At 44.2% G+C, this 18,221-nt stretch overlaps 1 protein-coding gene across 1 annotated transcript; it reads right to left on the minus strand.

Annotated features, from left to right (window-relative positions):
* Positions 1-2,762: 2,762 nt before the first annotated feature.
* On the minus strand, positions 2,763-17,948 carry LOC100283758 (uncharacterized; the record flags this gene model as incomplete). Its single annotated transcript, NM_001156657.1, is given in 4 exon segments — positions 2,763-2,942; positions 2,944-3,090; positions 16,900-17,389; positions 17,476-17,948. Coding segments are annotated over 3 exon segments (1,009 nt in total), but the record flags the coding sequence as incomplete, so codon positions are not given.
* Positions 17,949-18,221: the final 273 nt, after the last annotated feature.

An 18,221-nucleotide genomic window follows, 5' to 3' on the forward strand; every position in this document is an offset into this window, starting at 1 on the left:
TACTGGTCAGAGGTTCGAAGGCTGGCCCCTCGGAAAGGTTCAACGGCCGCCTCAGGCCACTTGGGCTCTGCGCCCACTACTGATCAGGGGTTTGTAGGCTGGCCCCCGAAGGGTTCGACAGCCGCCTCAGAGCACGCAGAGTGAGGGATGACCCTGGGTACGTTCGATACATAACCAAGGCTCGGGCTACGCTCCCGAGGTACCCTAGGACATTTCTGAGACCGACGGGAACGATTTTGTAACGGAATCCCACCAGAGGGAGGCCTCGAGCCCCCGGGCCCCGTCAAAAGGGGACCGGGTCCGGCAAATCAACCGCAGGTACTTTTGGAGCGCGCCTCCGGGCCACTAGCCGACCCCTAACGAATGGGGCACGGGCGTCCACTCGGATCGCCCGTTAGCAACTCACTGGAGACACCATGTTCGGCGCCCTCCGAGGGCAACATGGCACTTTCCCCCCTCCTCCTTGCGGAAAGGCGACACAGGGGCGTATGAAAAAAGCCGAGTCTGTCCTTGACCGTCCTCTCGCTCTGTGCGGAGGCTCGGGGGCTGCTCTCGCAAACCCGGCTCCGGCCAAACCGTTGACAGCGTCAACATACCAGCCCGAGAACTTGGGACTCGACTATGTACCCTGGCTACGGCCAGTTCGCATGAGGGAACGACCAGACCGGCCGAAGCATTACGAAACGCGCTAAGACCTCGAAGGAGTCAAACCACTCCTCCGAGGCCTCGGGGGCTACACCCGGCGGGTGAGCTCGCGCGCACCCACCGGAATGAAACGCAACCGAGAAAGGCTAATCCCCTTGCAAAAAAGTGCGACAAAAGCCTCCAAGTGAGTGCCAACACTCCCTTTGAGGCTCGGGGGCTACTGTCGGGGACCATAATTAGGGGTACCCCCAAGACTCCTAATCTCAGCTGGTAACCCCCATCAGCACAAAGCTGCAAAGGCCTGATGGGCACGATTAAGGTCAAGGCTCAGTCCACTCAAGGGACACGATTTCGCCTCGCCCGAGCCCAGCCTCGGGCAAAGGCAGCCGACCCCGGAGGATTCACGTCTCGCCCGAGGCCCCCCTCAAGCAACGGACACACCTTCGGCTCGCCTGAGGCCCAGTCTTCGCAGAGAAGCAACCTTGGCCATATCGCCACGCCAACCGACCATATCGCAGGAGCCTTTAATGCAAGGATCGCCTGACACCTTATCCTGACGCGCGCTCCAGTCGACAGAGCCGAAGTGACCGCAGTCACTTCGCCGCTCCACTGACCGACCTAACAAGAGAACAGCGTCGCCCGCGTCGCTCCGACTGCTGTGCCACTCGACAGAGTGAGGCTGACAGCGGCTAAGTACAGCCTCGGGCGCCATAGGAAGCTCCGCCTCGCCCGACCCCAGGGCTCGGGCTCAACCTCGACCCTGGACGACGGACTCCACCTCGCCCGACCCCAGGGCTCGGACTCAACCTCGACACTGGACAACGGACTCCGCCTCGCCCGACCCTAGGGCCCGGACACAGCCTCGGCCTTGGAAGACGGACTCCGCCTCGCCTGACCCTAGGGCTCGGACACAGCCTCGGCCTCGGAAGACGGTCTCCGCCTCGCCCGACCCAGGGCTCGGACTCAGCCTCGACCTCGGAGGAGCCTCCGCCTCGCCCGACATAGGGCTCGGACCGACCGCGTCACAGGGGGGGCCATCATTAACCTACCCCTAGCTCGCTCAGGCTACGGGAGACAAGACCGGCGTCCCATCTGGCTCGCCCCGGTAAACAAATAATGATGGTGCCCCGCGTGCTCCATGACGACGGCGGCTCTCAGCCCCTTACAAAAGCAAGGAGACGTCAGCAAGGATTCGACAGCCCCGACAGCTGTCCTTCCACATGGCCCAAGCGCTCCTCCGACGGCCACGACATCACATGAACAGGGTGTCATAACCTCTCCGACTGCCACGACGGCATGTACTTAGGTCTCTAGCTCCTCTCTGCTAGACACGTTAGCACACTGCTACACCCCCCCATTGTACACCTGGACCCTCTCCTTACGCCTATAAAAGTAAGGTCCAGGGCTCTCGTACGAGAGGGTTGGCCATGCGGGAGAACGGGCCGGCGCATAAGGCTCTCGCTCTCGCTCTCTCCCACGCGGACGCTTGTAACCCCCTACTGCAAGCGCACCCGACCTGGGCGCAAGGCAACACGAAGGCCGCGGGTTTCCCCTTTGCCTGTTTCTTCCCCCCTTCGTGCTCCGCCTCGTGCCGACCTATCCGGGCTGGGACACGCAGCGACAATTTACTCGTCAGTCCAGGGACCCCCCGGGGTCGAAACGCCGACAATATGTACATATCAATTTGTAAATATATATATAATAAAAAAATCCTATACATTTTAATACTAGTTGTAGCCAAAGACTGGTACTAAAAGTCAATCTTTAGTATGCGTTCGAATCTAAAACTGGTATTAAAATTTTATCTTTAGTACCAATTCTAGCCTAGAACCGATACTGAAGTGGGATCTTTTAGTCCGGTTTGAACCAAGAATTGGTACTAAAGGCCCCCTTTAGTATCATGACTAAAGATTGGCATATTTATTTCTGGTTGCCCAGTACTAATTGGGAATTCAGTATTATATATAGCCGGTTCCCAACCGTCATTGATAGCCACTTCTTCAGTAGTGGGAGGAGGTTTAGAACCAGTGGTGTGAGGTTTTTTCAGTAGTTACTTTATGATATGGCAAATAGTAGAAACACTATGTATGTATAAACTTTTGTTCGTGACAACAACATTGATCTATAAGATAAAATTTATAGTACACGTGCTATAATTTAAAATTGTATATGATATGGTTTCAACAATCAAAGTTGTATGTGGAGGAGCGGTAGGTGTGTCTATGTGCATTATAGATTGTACACAGGCATGGCCGTATAGACCTGTCCATGCCGCATTTCTATTAGGAAGATCAAATAATTTGTACATCTTCTCCGTGGGATGGATCGCATCAAAGAATACATACTTGTTGGCATTTTCGCATAGCATTGATGTGCTGAAGCTACAAAAGTAACCTGCCTCGAAAAGCCCCGTCCCACAACAACCTTGCACAGCATTGTCAAATCCTGCGTACCCAACCGTAGAAAAATAAAACTATGATTAAATCTCTTTGCAACTGCCATCTTATTACCGTTTATAATATATACATAAGTTTCAAAAGCGTAATCAATCATTTTTATAGTTTTTGCAGCATATACATCAACATTTATTATATATATAATTTCATACATCATAATGAATGGTTTCATATTCAAATTTGTTAGTTGAATACTAGTTTCCCAAATGTCATAAAAGTAGCATCCAGCATCATAACCGAAATGATGAATTCTAAATTGACTAAACACCATGTTACTTTTTATTTGTTTTATTGCAATTCAACATTTTACAATATATTGCAAATAAGGACAAGTTTAGAAAACTAGGATGCAAAATAAAGGAATAAAAAATGCAGGAATGAAATAGAATGAAAATTAATTAAGGTAGAAAGTTATAGATTTCAAAACACAAGGAATGGAATTTTTTGGGTGTTTGGAGTGCATGAAAAACAGGAATGTCACAAGTAGCATAAAGCAAAGTTGCAGACTTAAAACCACGTTGCAGGATTTGTTCCCTTCGATTCTCTGAGGTGTTTATGGACTATGTTATGTGAAGCAAGATTAGTCTTTCTTGTAGAACTGGAAACAGCTTTTCTATGTAACAAACAACAAGCTGAGAAAACTTTGTTGATGAATTAATTTCTGTGTTTTTTCCTTTGAAAATCCTCAGTTCCAATTGCAATCCTAACTTGAATTAACTAACTCTAAACTTTCTCACTGTATATACAAACATACATGTGCTAAACGTATTGTGCACGAGGTGCTAGAAGGCAACCCTAACCCGTCCGACGCATCTTTCTAGTTTCCAGAGCCAAGCGTCGGCCCCTCTTCTCTCTACACTCACTGAAGACTCTAAAATCTTCACAACAAAAGGTCCACTGCAGGTGTTTCGACCTTCCAACTACTAACATGGAGACTTTATTTCGTACCAACTTAGAAGAGTTGTTTCTAGTGTAAGTACCAGCTATGTGCTATAGAAAAATAACTTCATTCCATAAATCAGTATGGTTTTGCAGCCAAGCTGCTAGAAATCCTCTCTGTCAAGTCTGTTGAAGAGATCATTTAGGGGTCCCTTAAGTTGTGCCTTAGACTATCTCCAGCATACTATCTATCTCACTCTATAACTCACTAACTACTTCAAACTCTATTCTGCAAACAATATCGTTAATGGTACAAAACAGTGTTTTACACATCCATTTGCATGGACTGCTGAAATCGACCTTAGTCTTCTAGGACTTGTGTTGATCAGGTCAAAACTATGGTTCTGTGGTCCTTATGGGAAGATGACCAACTTCTTAGCCTGTACTCCCTCCTTCCCAAAATATAATCATTTCTAGTCCTCTTTTTTCTATCCATATTCGAATGAATTTTATTGAATGTAGGTAAAGATACAAACAAAATTTATAGAATAAGTAATGAATATATGTTTGATCTTAAATAAATATTATTTTAGAACAGATCGAGTATATATTAAAGCTAGTTACCCCATTTATCAAAGAATTGGCCATCAACTCATGGACCAACTATTGAGCAGATCGGGCCATGCCAATAGGATCTTATCATGTTTGCCACACCTCATGCTCAAGTAGCTAATTTTTTGAATTTCTTAGACATATGTCACGTATACTCAGGTATACTAATTTAATTATGGTTGCATCATCCAGGCTAGTTATATGGTTATAGGACCTATACCGATTAGGGTTGCAACATGCATATTTTAATGATCTAGGGATATTACCATTACTTGAGGCCTTGAGTAGTCTAATTCTAGAATCAACTACTTCAACGAGCTGTATCACGCTATAGCGTGGTAGTTGACGCATCTCCTAGCAAGGCTTGAGGTCCCCACACAGCTCCGGTCCAAAGTTGCAGCCCGGGGCGTACGTATGCGCATCTGACGGCGCACTCACTACACTGATATATTGGAAGAACCTCAATAGTTTCCATCCGCTCGGCACAATCATCATCGCATCCACTTGTTACCGGAGACAACAATGTTTGCAATCTGCCCATATCAATGAACAAGGATGAGCTAGAACTATATCTGCATATTCCGGTCGGGCTTCATATGAGCTGGCCAAACATATGGTCCAAAATATTTTAGTGTGGAGCTCGTTTAATCCGATATCTAGAGTTGTGTCTGGACCGATGTTATGGTCCAAGGTGGACATGAACACAACCAGTGTTAGGCCGACACGAAATAGCCTAAATTGGTAAGAAAAGACATGTATTTATTGTATTTAATGAGACACCCACTGTACAACTCTAGTAACTTAATAAAAATATTAAGCCTTCAGTGAACAAATATGTTTGCCATCTATTTTTGTTATTTGGTCAAATCTATGATTGAATTTTAGATTGTGTGATATGTCCTATGAGTAAGTTGCTAGAACTCTAAATTGTGTCATTGATGTGATGTAACCGGTAAACTGGATTGCACCATGTATGATTGTTTAAAAGACTAGCAGGAACTCTAAATGTGTGTTCTCAATTATTATCATGTTTGTGGGCTATTTGTAGATTTTGGGCCAGAATTTATAATTTTTAGGATTTTTTTTATTTCGGGCCAGAACTTGAATTTTAAGCTTTTTCATTTTGATCCGTCTGAAATGAACCTAATAATTGATATCTTATTTTGTTCATGACCGACACACCAAAGAGAAAACTATGTATATTAACCTAAAAATTCCATAGTTATTGCAAAACCTTTCTTCTTAAATGTGGTTTGCATTGTTGCATATAATTGGTGTACTGTTCTTTTATATTCTAGTGTGTTAAATGCATGTTTTTATCGTTTAAACAGCAGGCAGTTTGTGGATACTGAAGGAGGTGCATGTGAAGACCCTGATTAACAAGTGGACGAAGGCAAGTGTCCTTTGACATTTATGTCCTACTTCACAACAGAACTTACTTTCCTGAACATCATGATCAACCTAACGATGACCAATTTTCTGTTTCCCTGTCCTTGTCTACCTTTTGGGAGTGGGCTACAATGTTTAGCTTTAATGCTAGTGAATGAACATAAATAGTGAACATGATAAGGTACATAATATGATACGATGTTCAATATTTTGGATATGAATTTGTGGAATCATGGAGGATTGAGCAGTATCACGAGTACTTCACCATAAGGAGGCTTTGGTAGTATCCCGAGTGCTTCACCGTATGGCCGGTTTGTTGAGTGACAGCCCAAGAAAATAATACAACCATGAGGGTGGTATAGGATGCACATTGCTGATTAAGAAGAGAAACTTGAGGTGTAGTTTTCTTCTCTGTCGTCCCATCATTGGGGCCTAGGGCATAATCCTAACTCTTCTAATGGTGGGTGTCGAGGTTTATTTGTCTAGTTATGTTAGTCACCTCCATGGGGAGGAGTAGTATACTATAATCCTAACTTGAGGTGTAGTTTTCTTCTCTGTCGTCCCTTTGAAGAATCTTTGTAAAGGCTACATAGTGAAACCTTACTGACTCACCATGAAAGTGCTTAAGGGTCTGTACAACATAAGGCAATTGGAACCAATGCTCATGGGTAAGGTTTGTAGACTCTGTAGAGGTTAATCAAAACTAGTATATTAGTCGGAATGGACCTGCTAGTGTTCCAAGACTTTGACGAGTTTGAGGACTAGGCTAGTGATCTCCATGTCAGATGCTTGTCGAAGGCCCCTTTAATTTAGTCTATGTTTCCCTTTGGGCACTTTGAACTATATGATGTCTATTACTATGGTCTATAATAATATCATATACTCTTTATTATTATTCGAGCATTGTGCAATGACGTGACATTTATGTAATCGCTGTGTACGTGATTTTGATCCTAGCGCATACATGGTTCACACTTGGCTTGCCTTCTGAAACAGGGTGCGATTGTACTATCAGAAGTTCATCAAAGACTTTAGCATCGTTGCAACACCAGTCTCCAAAATGTAGAATGAGCCTTTCGTTTGAAGTGATGAAGCAAAAGAAGCTATGAAGGCTTTCAAATAGCACTATCAATAGCTCTTGTCTTTGAGCTATCCACCTTTAACAAGCTTTTCACTATTGACTGTGATGCACTAGGGTCTAGATTTGGTGTAGTGCTTCATCAAGGCACTATTGAACTAGCCTACTTCAATCTCCCATTCGCCACATAAGATATGAAATTGGTGGCACAATGAGTGAGAACTCATCGCACTTGTGCATGTAGTGCAACATTGGAGGTTGTAACAAAGAGGAAGAAGGTTCCTTCTGTGCATAGACTACTATGGCCTAAAATTCTTACTGAACCAAGTCTTAGCAATAGTTCCATACCATTAGTTAATTAACAAGTTGTTTAGGTTTGATTTCATAGTGGAATATCATCTTGGATGGTAAAACATAAGCATCGATGCCTTGTCATGTTATGACACCGAGATTGGAAGTCCTCCTATGTTGTACAGGCCTTCTATCAGGCTCAATAAGGACATCAAACAAGAAGTTGAAACTCTATTAGATATGGTCCAAGTTCTCTAGTGCATCATATAAGGTGATATAGGCACCCCTTAACGACTTTACGATAGATTGATCTTGCATTGGAATAGCATTTACTTGCAATGCAATTTAGCTCAGCTTTCCACCATTCGATAGATGGCATAAAGTGTTGATCATGTAGGCATGCAAAAGATGCTCCAGCACCTCTATGTTGACTTTTACATTGAGTGAGGTCATGGAGTTCTGTGCAATTTTGTTAACGCTTGCTCCATCTGCTAGAAGAATAAGACAAATATGCTAGACCATATAGGACTCTTATAGTCACTGCCCACACCATCACAAGTGTGAGTAGACATCTCCATGGACTTCACAGAAGACCTACCAAAAGTAAAAAGTGAAGTCAATAATCCTCGTGGTCACCTATATTTTATCCAACTATGCACACTTCCTTGCGTTGGGACACCTTTATACAATAAGGGTCATTGCAAAGGCATTCTTTGATGCATCATTCAAACTCCATGGGTTTCTAGCTTCAATTATGAGTGATTGAGACCTAGTATTCACCAGGAAGTTTCGGAGGATTTGTTCAAGCTAAGTGGAGTAAAACTTCACATGAGTACAATGTTTTAGCCCTAGACTGATAGATATTCTGAGGTTGCCAATTGAATCATTGCAATGTACCTCAAGTAGTCATGTGCATCATGGGTGATAGTCCAATATCATGGTTGCATTGGCTATCATGGGACATCTTTTAGAGAGACTACATTTAGAATTGTCTATGTCCATTATCCTCCACCACTAGTGCATATTCCAAATGGGCACTCCTATAATGCTATCTATGAAAACCTTGCTCCATGAATGTGTCATATTCCTTGAAAAGGTTAGGGACATCAAGCCTAGTATCATGACAAGCAATACTATGATGCTCACCACCATGATCTAGAAATTTGGCAATGGCTCTTAGGTATGGCTTCGACTTCTAAACTGGCAAGCTCATACACTAGTGCCACACAACAATCACAAGCTCAAGTATTGGAAAGGTAGCATACCATCTAACATTGTTAAACATGCACACATCAATGATGTCTTTCACATGGGTATCCTCAAAACTTTTCATGGAACTACATGGCACATAGCCACCACTACCACCCATAGAGAATGGATGCCTACTTCCAACTCCAAAGACCTATAACGGGTAGTGGCTTGCCTATATATTATAATCATGCATCTAAATTTAATTTAAGTTGTTATTGCCATAATTCTACACGTCTGCATGCCATCATTAGTGTTTGCTTCTTGAAACTACTTCTGCATCTATCGGATTCCTTGCATCCATGGCTAGCAACTAGTGACACCCCTCTTGTGCTCGATGCAGATGCCATGGAGGCCCCTACTGCTACATGTTACCATAGGCGTCATAGCGCTAGGACTGTAGGGTTCGTATATTTTTTATCTAAAGCTAGATCGATATATCATGCTCCACCTTAATGATAGTTATCATCGCCTAACTAAAGATCAAAAACACACCCAATCAACACTACTACAAATATCATTTGTTGAGCGCTTCTTTTTTAAAATGGAGACGACACAGTCTAAAACCCCATCTAAAATGGTATCCCGAATAAGCTGAACCGCTTCTTGAAATGTATTTCTAGGAACAGTTGTTATATTTAACCACATATACAAATGCTATTATTTTTAAATACGGCTCTAAACCCAGTTGCCTCAAAGTTTTGATTTGTAGAAGCATTTGTCTATAAAACATTTTATAGGTGCAACATAGTAAAATTCATAACTTTTCCAAATAAGGTTAGATGAAGACAGATTTTGTATAGAACTTCTATATTTTGAAGGGATCTATAACTTTATAGTTGATATGTTTTCTATTTAAAATTGTTTTGGATCCAACAAATTATGTTTGAATTTGTCACATTCTAAAATTTAATATTTTTTTAATGTTTCAAACAAGGATGAATGAAGAAATGACCAAAAGAAAAATTATATATAGATGTAGAAAAGATACAAAACATCATAGCTTATAAGTTTTTTATTTGAAATATGTATGATACAAAGTATTTTCGAAGTGCTCATATTTTGAAATTCAAAATTTTCAAACGATATCTGATGGAGAAACGACAAGAACCAAAGTTGTAGGTCTCGAAGAGTTATGCAATTTTATAGTTGATAACTCAATAACTTGTTTATTTGAATTAATTTATCTAAGAAAAATTATGTTTGATTTTTTCGTGTGTCAAATTCTAAATTTTCAAACTACCTCAGATAGAGAAATGATCATAACTAAAGTAGAAAAACCCAATACCAAACTTGAAGTAATGAAGGATATCTACAACTTTAAGGTTGAAAACTTTAAAATTTGAGTTTAATTAGAATTCCAAATGCTTATTTCAATCTAAACCTGTCAACTAATGAGTGTTTTAGTCATATCTGACTCTGGGATATGGAGTGGTCAAGGCAGTTTACATACGAGGCCCTACTGGCGTCTTTAATTTTCAATGAAAAAAAAATTCCCTACAACCACATATTATTAATAGGTGAACACGGAAGCTATAGAGCTACTTCCCTACAGCCGATCGTAGGGGAATATTTTCCCTTATCATACGCTCCTTAAAAAACAGTTCAATTAGCAACAGTCATTTAACATTAATGTATGGGCTGCCTAATGTATGTTAAACTATCTCTAGTAGGGTTTCTATCCCACTCTATGTAACTCACTAGTTAAACTTTATTCTATAAACAATATAGTATACAATACAAAATAGTTTATATATATATATAGAGGGTCTGTTGACCATGGACGTATGCTATCTGTAACAGACTCCTTATTCCACCTTCAATCACTACAGTAAAATAGAGCATTTCCGACGGCCTCCTTATGTCCGACGGCCCTGTATGTGGCCGTCGGACATAAGGTTATGTCCGACGGCCGCAATCGGCTCTCGGAAATAGCCCTTATGTCCGACGGCCCTGTACGAGGCCGTCGGAGGTAAGGTTATGTCCGACGGCCCCATAACTAGCCGTCGGACATAAGCCTTTTTAACGCGCGGATCGGACCCGCTCGGCTTTCATTTTCACCGCGTCGGTTTCTCTCAGCCGCCACACCATCGCCGCCGCTCGGTCGCCGCCCGCTCGGTCGCCGTCGCTCGTGCTCCTGCCCGCCACGCCGTCGCCGGAGATAAGGCACGCCGCCCGTGCTCCAGCCGCCGCCGCCCGTGCTCCGGCCACCGTCCCGAGCTCCGCCCCTTGCTCCGGCCACCGCCGCCGTCGCCCCGTTCGCCGGTCGCCGCCGCCCCGTGCTCCGGCCAACGGCCACGTGCGCCCGTCGCCGGCCGGCTCCCCACGCCCGCTAAGTGAGTATCCTTAATTAGCAATTTTGTTTATTAAAATTGTATGCTTGTATTAATTTATTTGATTGAAATAGTATGCTTGTATTAATGTATTTGATTAGAATTGTATGTATTAATGCATTTAATTGTTTAGTTTGTTATGTCCGACGGTCAAAATTTGATTAGGTAATTAAAGTAGCTTGTTTTAGTTTATTTAGTGGTACTTTAGATAATTTTAATTTTTAATTTCCGAGGGTAATTATTATGCCCTCGGAAATAAGGTCATTTTATATGATTTGTCATCTATAACAATATTATTTCGTATGTAATATTGTATTGTGGTTTATTAGTTTAATTATTTAATAATGCACGATGATTATAGTTAATCATAGTGTATCGTAGTGTGAACAAACGAAACCTAGGCGTCACCCGTTTCGGCCCAACACACCTTACAAGCGACGCATGTGAGGTATGTTGGGCCGGAATTGTCCATTTATTGGACAGCCTCGGGGTGACCGACAGAGTCTGTGTTTATGACAAAAGCATGTGCTCCTGCTTAGTTTCGGCAGCATAACCTCTCTGTTCTCCAATTGCACCATTTTTAGGCGTGCGATTGGAGAACAACGGGGTTATGCTGCCGAAATTTCGCACGACCACATGTCTTGTCATAAACACGGCCTCGTCGGTCACTCCTGGGTGGGTTTAGGACCTATCCTTTCCTACAGATGTAGGGGCGTGATTTCTTCGTAAAAACGGATGGCCAGTGCATTACTTATCTAATTAAGTTAACGTCTCGTAGCTAGTATGGAGGAGAATCGTCGATGGATGTATGAAGGTTGGAAGAAAAGAGGTGCTCTATCAAGTGAGTGGGTGGCCAAGACTGATGCTTTTCTCGACCATGCTTTTGCTCGGTCAGAGACTGGAACCGATGTTAGGTGCCCTTGTAGCAAGTGTCGGAACATTAATTTACTTGACAGGAGGACTATGTCGATACATATTTGCAAGAACGGTTATATGCCAGGCTATGAGGTGTGGGTGCACCACGGTGAGGACCCACCTCCTCGTATTGTATCGGAAGTTCATCGAGTTTGAGGATCTAGCTACACCTGAGGTTCAGAAGTTCTTCGAGCTCCTTAAAGCTGCCGAAGAGCCGTTGCATGAGCACACAAAAGTGACCGTCCTTGTATTTGTGACTCGACTTATGGCTATTAAGTCTAAGTTTGCATTCTCAAACAACTGTTACAAGGAACTTTTGAACTTGATCAGTGATGTACTTCCGGAGAATCACAAGATGCCAAAGGACATGTATCAGTCTAAAAAGCTGTTATCTGGCCTCGGTATGGACTACGAAAAAATCGATGTCTGTGAAAATAATTGTATGCTTTTCTGGAAGGAGACCGCAGGTGAGAAGAAGTGTACTGTATGTGGTGAGCGTAGATTCGTTGAGGTTGAAAACGACGATGGTTTGACCGTGACTACGAAGATTGCACGTAAGCAGCTTCGTTACATGCCTCTCATACCTCGGTTGAAACGTTTGTTCATCTCCAAGAATACAGCCAGACACATGAGGTGGCACAAAGAAGGGGTACGTGAGAATCCAAATGTCATGGTGCACCCAGCTGATACAGATGCATTAATGATATAATCGAGTACAAGTTTTTTGGAGATAAACAACTCAAAGTGGTGTTCTTCGATTGTGATTGGTTTTCTCCAAATACAACGCGAGAAAATCAATATGGCATGGTGGAAGTCAAACACAACGATAGATTAAAAGGCCACGACACTATAATCCTTGCCCACCAATGCGAGCAGGTGTATTATATGACATATCCATCTAAGAAAAACGGTTTGGTTGATTGGAGGGTAGTGTACAAAGTTAATCCGCGTGAACGACTATATGCTCCTGGTGATGCTGGTTATGTTGAAAGTCAAATCGAGCAGGAAGTGGGGGCTGCTGAGATTTTCCAAGACGAAGAACTTACAAGCACGTTTAATGTACAAACTGAAATGTTGGAAGAATCTTTATTAGGCGATCAAAATGATGTAGAGGTTCCTCCAAAAAGAAAACGAGTGACGAGAAAGAAGAAAGCTACTTGGCGTCCATTAAATCGACGAAAGCAACTAGATCCTGATTTTGATTACGATTACGATTTACGAGTATGGATCATGATTTTATTGCATATTTTATGATTTTATTGCATATTTTATTATTTTATTGTCGATTTATGTACTAACTTGTTTTTGTTAAAATAGGATGTCAAAGAAAATGAAGTCTTTAGCTCGTAGTTTGCTTGGGTCGAGGAGTAGCTCGAGGAGCAGCTCGAGGGGTGAGGATTCAGTTTTTCAGGGCACAGGTTCTACCATGAGCAGACGGAGAGCGCTGGCAGAACATTTGCCTCCACAAGATGTAAGTTAGTTGTTAAATTACATTATTTGAGTTACTTAATATTGTATGATGTAAGTTATTTGTTTCATAGGATGCTGAAATTGAGGAACCAGTGGTAGAGGATCATGCAAGAGATGATGTTGAAGATGATGGTGGAGATAATGTGGGAGATGATGCTGGAGACGACGCTGGTGGGGATTCTGGGGCTGGGGATTTTGGGGCTGGTGGAGATTCTGCAGCTGGGTCTGGAACTTCTCGAGTTAAGAGAACGAGGAAGCTGCATTTTGTTGGACCACCTCCAGAGCTTCCACCCGAATCTCGGGTTGTGATAAAGCCTAGTGGAAAGTGAGTGACATATCTTTGCTTAAATGTTATTGAAAGTTATGTTTTAATTTCTACATTGATTTCTGTTTGCAGGACTTGGATCGACGACTCGTTCACAGGCACAGGACACTACAGGCAGGTGAACATGGTTCTTGGTAATCTTGTTCGTCTGCACTGGCCTGGTCTTGTGACTTTGCCTACTGGCGAGTCTGTCCCCGCCACCACTTGGGAGCATTATCGCTATGGTGTTTGTAGAACGTTTGGCAACACATAGGCACTAGTTTGGGATGCATTCTGGGTATGACTTGTTTATACTATTTTAGTTATTCCATATATGTTTGCTTTTATGATAACACTATGGTTTTTGCAGAAACGGTACAAGTTGTCGGACGATGGATCATATGATATGAACGCTCGTTACGTGTTTGAGTTTAACGCGAACGATGTCGTTGCAGATGCAATGTACTATGCACGAATTCAGGCTATAAAGGCATGGTACAGAGCAAATGCTGATGATCGACCGATGCCAAATACAAAGGCCGAGTGGTCATCAATTTACTTGACGGAGGAGCAATACCTAGAGGTAAACAGGTTGTTGCCTCTCATATCGCACAAAGCCATGTATTTGCTTGCTTTATTTAAAAAATTTCATGTAGGTGTCGGTGCCGTGGATGGCCACCCGACCAGACGGTTATCGGGCATTGTGCAGATGGTGGGCTTCCCCTGACTTTCGTGCCATTTCCGAAAGGAACAGGGGAAACCGTGGGACTGAGTCGTTCCACAACTACGGCGGTGATGGTCATGTGCGCTTGGCTAAGCGAATGGTAAGTCACAGTTTGTCGGAACTTTGAATCACATAGCAAATGTGTCATTATAACTTTTATGTACAGGAAGTCAAATCCGGCCGTACGCCCACGGATGTGGAGGTGTATATGCAAGGGCATAGGGGTTCTGATCCTCAGAATCCTGATGTGTTATGCACTCAGACGGCCACCGACCGTCTAGTGAGTTTTTGATACTCTATTATGTGTGTTGATATTGTTTGCAAGGGCATAGGGGTTATGCACTTATATTTGATATTGTTTGCCTCCAGGCTTCGTATGGGCAGGAGATGGTTCAACGCCATGGGGAGGAGTACGATTGGAGGAGCCAGCCAATCGACCCTCAGGCAGCATATGCTAGCGCAGGAGGACAAGCTCATGGACGGTGAGATTATTTGATTTGGTTTTCAAAATTGTCATCATATGCTTGCGATTCAACTGAGCCATGAGTTACTATACTAAGTGCATGGTTCACTCTTGTAGGTTGGGTATTTTTGATTCTACGATTGATTCCAGAGAGCTGAGACGCCGTGGACGACAATCCACATCGTCGTCTTCACAGTCGTCCCGTTCACGATCAGCAGCCCATGAGATAGAGCTTGCAGTGTTGCGTCAACAGGCAGAGTACCATCAATCAGTCTTGAGGGAACAATTGGAGTACCAGAGGCAACAATCTGAATACCAGAGACAACAAGCCGAGTACCAGAAGAAGAGGGACGAGTATTATGCAAGCCTCCAGGCCCAAAATCAAGCTCTTCTCTCGGTAAGTTGAAGTAACATTTTGTAGCTTATTTTGCAAAACACTTGATGTGTATCTTGTTTGTTCAACAATGACTTGTATATAATTTGTAGCAACTAGCCCAACAAGCGGGCGTCCCGATGCCGACATATGGGATGCCGCCTCCGGACTTTGCACTGCCAATGCCAATGTTGGCGCCTCCACCTCCGCCTCCGCCTACGTCACAATTCCCTATGGTATGTACACATATGCGTGTGTGACATGTTCATAGATGTCTTATGTGTTTAAATGAACAACTGAGTGGTTACTATTTCATGTGCTTATGTTATAGGGATTTCAGACACCACCCGCTTCAGTTGCCGCACCTGGAGATGGGTCTGGGCAAGACGACACAACACATTCGTGGGTCAACAACCTATTCAACACGCAGAGTCCAGCCGGAGGAGGTGGCTACTCGAACCATCCAGACGATGGATATGATTGATGTGTCGTGATGTTTATTTATGAAACACTTTGCAACACTTGTTTGTGAGACACAATTTCAGTTTGCAACAACCGTCGAACCTATATGTTGATGTTAAATTTGTGAATGTTATTATTTATGTGAGAATATTTGTGATTGTGAATACTTATTAGAATGTGTATATTTGTGATTGTGAATGTGAATGTGTATATGTGCATGAATCTGTTTTTGTTTTGTAAATGTCAGATTTTTTAAAAAACAGAATTTTGTGTAAATTCTGTAATTTGTTATGTCCGACGGCCTAGTGGTAGCCGTCGGACATAACACATGGTTATGTCCGACGGCATTAACTACCGTCGAACATAAGGGATGCTTATGTCCGACGGCCTAGTGGTAGCCGTCGGACTTAATCCTGTGGGGCCCACATTCCGACCGGTAAAACGGTTGGGATTTGTTATCTCCGACGGGCACACGCAGCCGTCGGAGATAGCTTATGTCCGACGGCTGCCGTCGGACATTGCACTATTTCCGACGAGTTATCTCCGACGGCTTAAAGCCGTCGGAGATAAGGCTTTGCCGTCGGAAATAATCTATTTCCGACGGTTTATTCCTTATGTCCGACGGTTTTGACCGTCGGACGTTTCTCCGTTTACTGTAGTGAATCCCAGCTTCTACTTCAAACTCCACTCTAAAAGTGTACAGTGTTTTGCAATGTCATATGCACTGTCTGCTGCGGATAACCTTAGACCAGCGTGTATATAGACGTACAAAACATTGTTTTGCAATTTATATTGTATTGTTTATAGAGTGTAGATTGAAATAGAGAGTAAGAGCATGGCTAATAATTATGTAAATTTTAGCTTTCTAAATCACAAATTCAAGGAGTCGCTAAATAATGTGAGAGTAAAATATTATGAGTCCTCCAATAGTGTAGTTTTGTATGAGGTTAGATGAGAAGTTCCTCGAAGTGCATTATTTAGAGAGCTGTTGTTTGAGAATTTTTAGGTTAGCTATTAAAATTATTGATTTATGAAGTTTTATATAGAATTTTTGGAGTTGCTGTGAGTGCGATAGGGAGTCTGCCAAAGATAACAGCAGTAGTGCAATGAGTTACGCTGACGGCACAGGCGCTGCTGCCCTGTCTCTCGGAGCTGTGCAGAGCCCTGTACCATTAATGGAGACTGCATACGGCAGCTCATGAATGCAGCGAGCTACCCCCTGCATGGCTATCTTGAATGGAATGGATGGGTGCTCACCGTAGTCGGCCGGCCTGTTTACGACGTTGGCGAGGAGCTGGTACGTGTCGGCGAAGACGAGCTGCAGTCCCAGCAGTTCCTTGTTAAGCTTGAGGACGAGCTCCTGCAGCTTGGCGTTGAAGGTCCTGGCAACAGCGTTGTACTGCTCGTTGCACTCCCCGGGGTTGTCGCGGTTGCCGATCCGCTCGGCGGGGAGGCAGCCCATGGGCGTGAGCCCGGTGAAGTCCATTTTGCGGCCGCCGAGGGTGTGCACGCGGCGTATGGCGGCCTCGGCGAGTCCCAGCAGGTAGGCCTCGTACTCGCCCACAGTATACTGCATCCGCCGCTCCGGCAAGTTGTAGTAGTTCTCGATGAAGTCATTGGTGCCGATGCTCCAGATGTAGAGCGCTTCGCTGATGATCTCCTCCGCCGCCGCCTCGCCCTTGGCGATCTTGAGGCGGTCCGTGTACTCCTTGAAGTAAGCGAGCTGCTCGTCCAGCGTGATCACGGACTGCCGTCCATTTTGATACATGCATGCAGGCATTAATAATTTGAGATATATAGACAGAGACGGACATGAATGGTACTGGTACATACCAAGACGCCGGCCGTCGCGTTATCGAGGCCTGTCGCAGCGGAGGCGAAGGAGACTCCTGTGGCGAGCTGGTCGATGGTGCAGTTGTTGTCCAGGTAGGCGGGGATGGACGGCGGCAGGCCGAAGGCCTCGGAGATGAAGTCGGTGGCGAGGCGCCCATTGGAGAACCGGCCCGTGGGGAGGCCATCGTCGTAGTCGCGGCCGTACGGCCAGAAGTTGCTCCGCGCGATGGTCGGGATGAAATTGTTGTTCCCCGTGTCCACGGAAGAGTCGCCGAACACGACGATTGCCGACACCTTCCCGGCCACCGCACCTCGTCCTCCGTGCAGCAACAACAATATCAAGCACGGCAAGTACCGCTTGCATGACGACATTGCCGGTGCTGCGCGCGGCCACCCCCGGAGAAATCCGAAGACCTCAATGTGCTCAAGAAGACAGCGGTCTGGTGCTAGCAGTAGGACGAGACAATTAATGTGCCGTGCATCTAGAAGCTCAGATACTTACATAAGGTTGTTGATTGCTTTGTTTGGATGAATTGTTAGCTGATTCATAACGGTTTCAGTGCCCTTGAGCGGCGATAACATGGAGCACTAATTGCGCCGTATGTATTCGGGATGTTGAGAGCTCATCTGCATGTGAGGCGCGATTAACACAGCATTCAATCGCTCCTCACTGCCTGCCTTTATGGAGAGGAGAGCCGCTGCAGGTTTCTTCAATATGGGTATTATATATACTAGCTCCATTCACA

Source organism: Zea mays, chromosome 7 (assembly GCF_902167145.1).
Source record: "Zea mays cultivar B73 chromosome 7, Zm-B73-REFERENCE-NAM-5.0, whole genome shotgun sequence".
Classification (NCBI taxonomy): Eukaryota; Viridiplantae; Streptophyta; class Magnoliopsida; order Poales; family Poaceae; genus Zea; species Zea mays.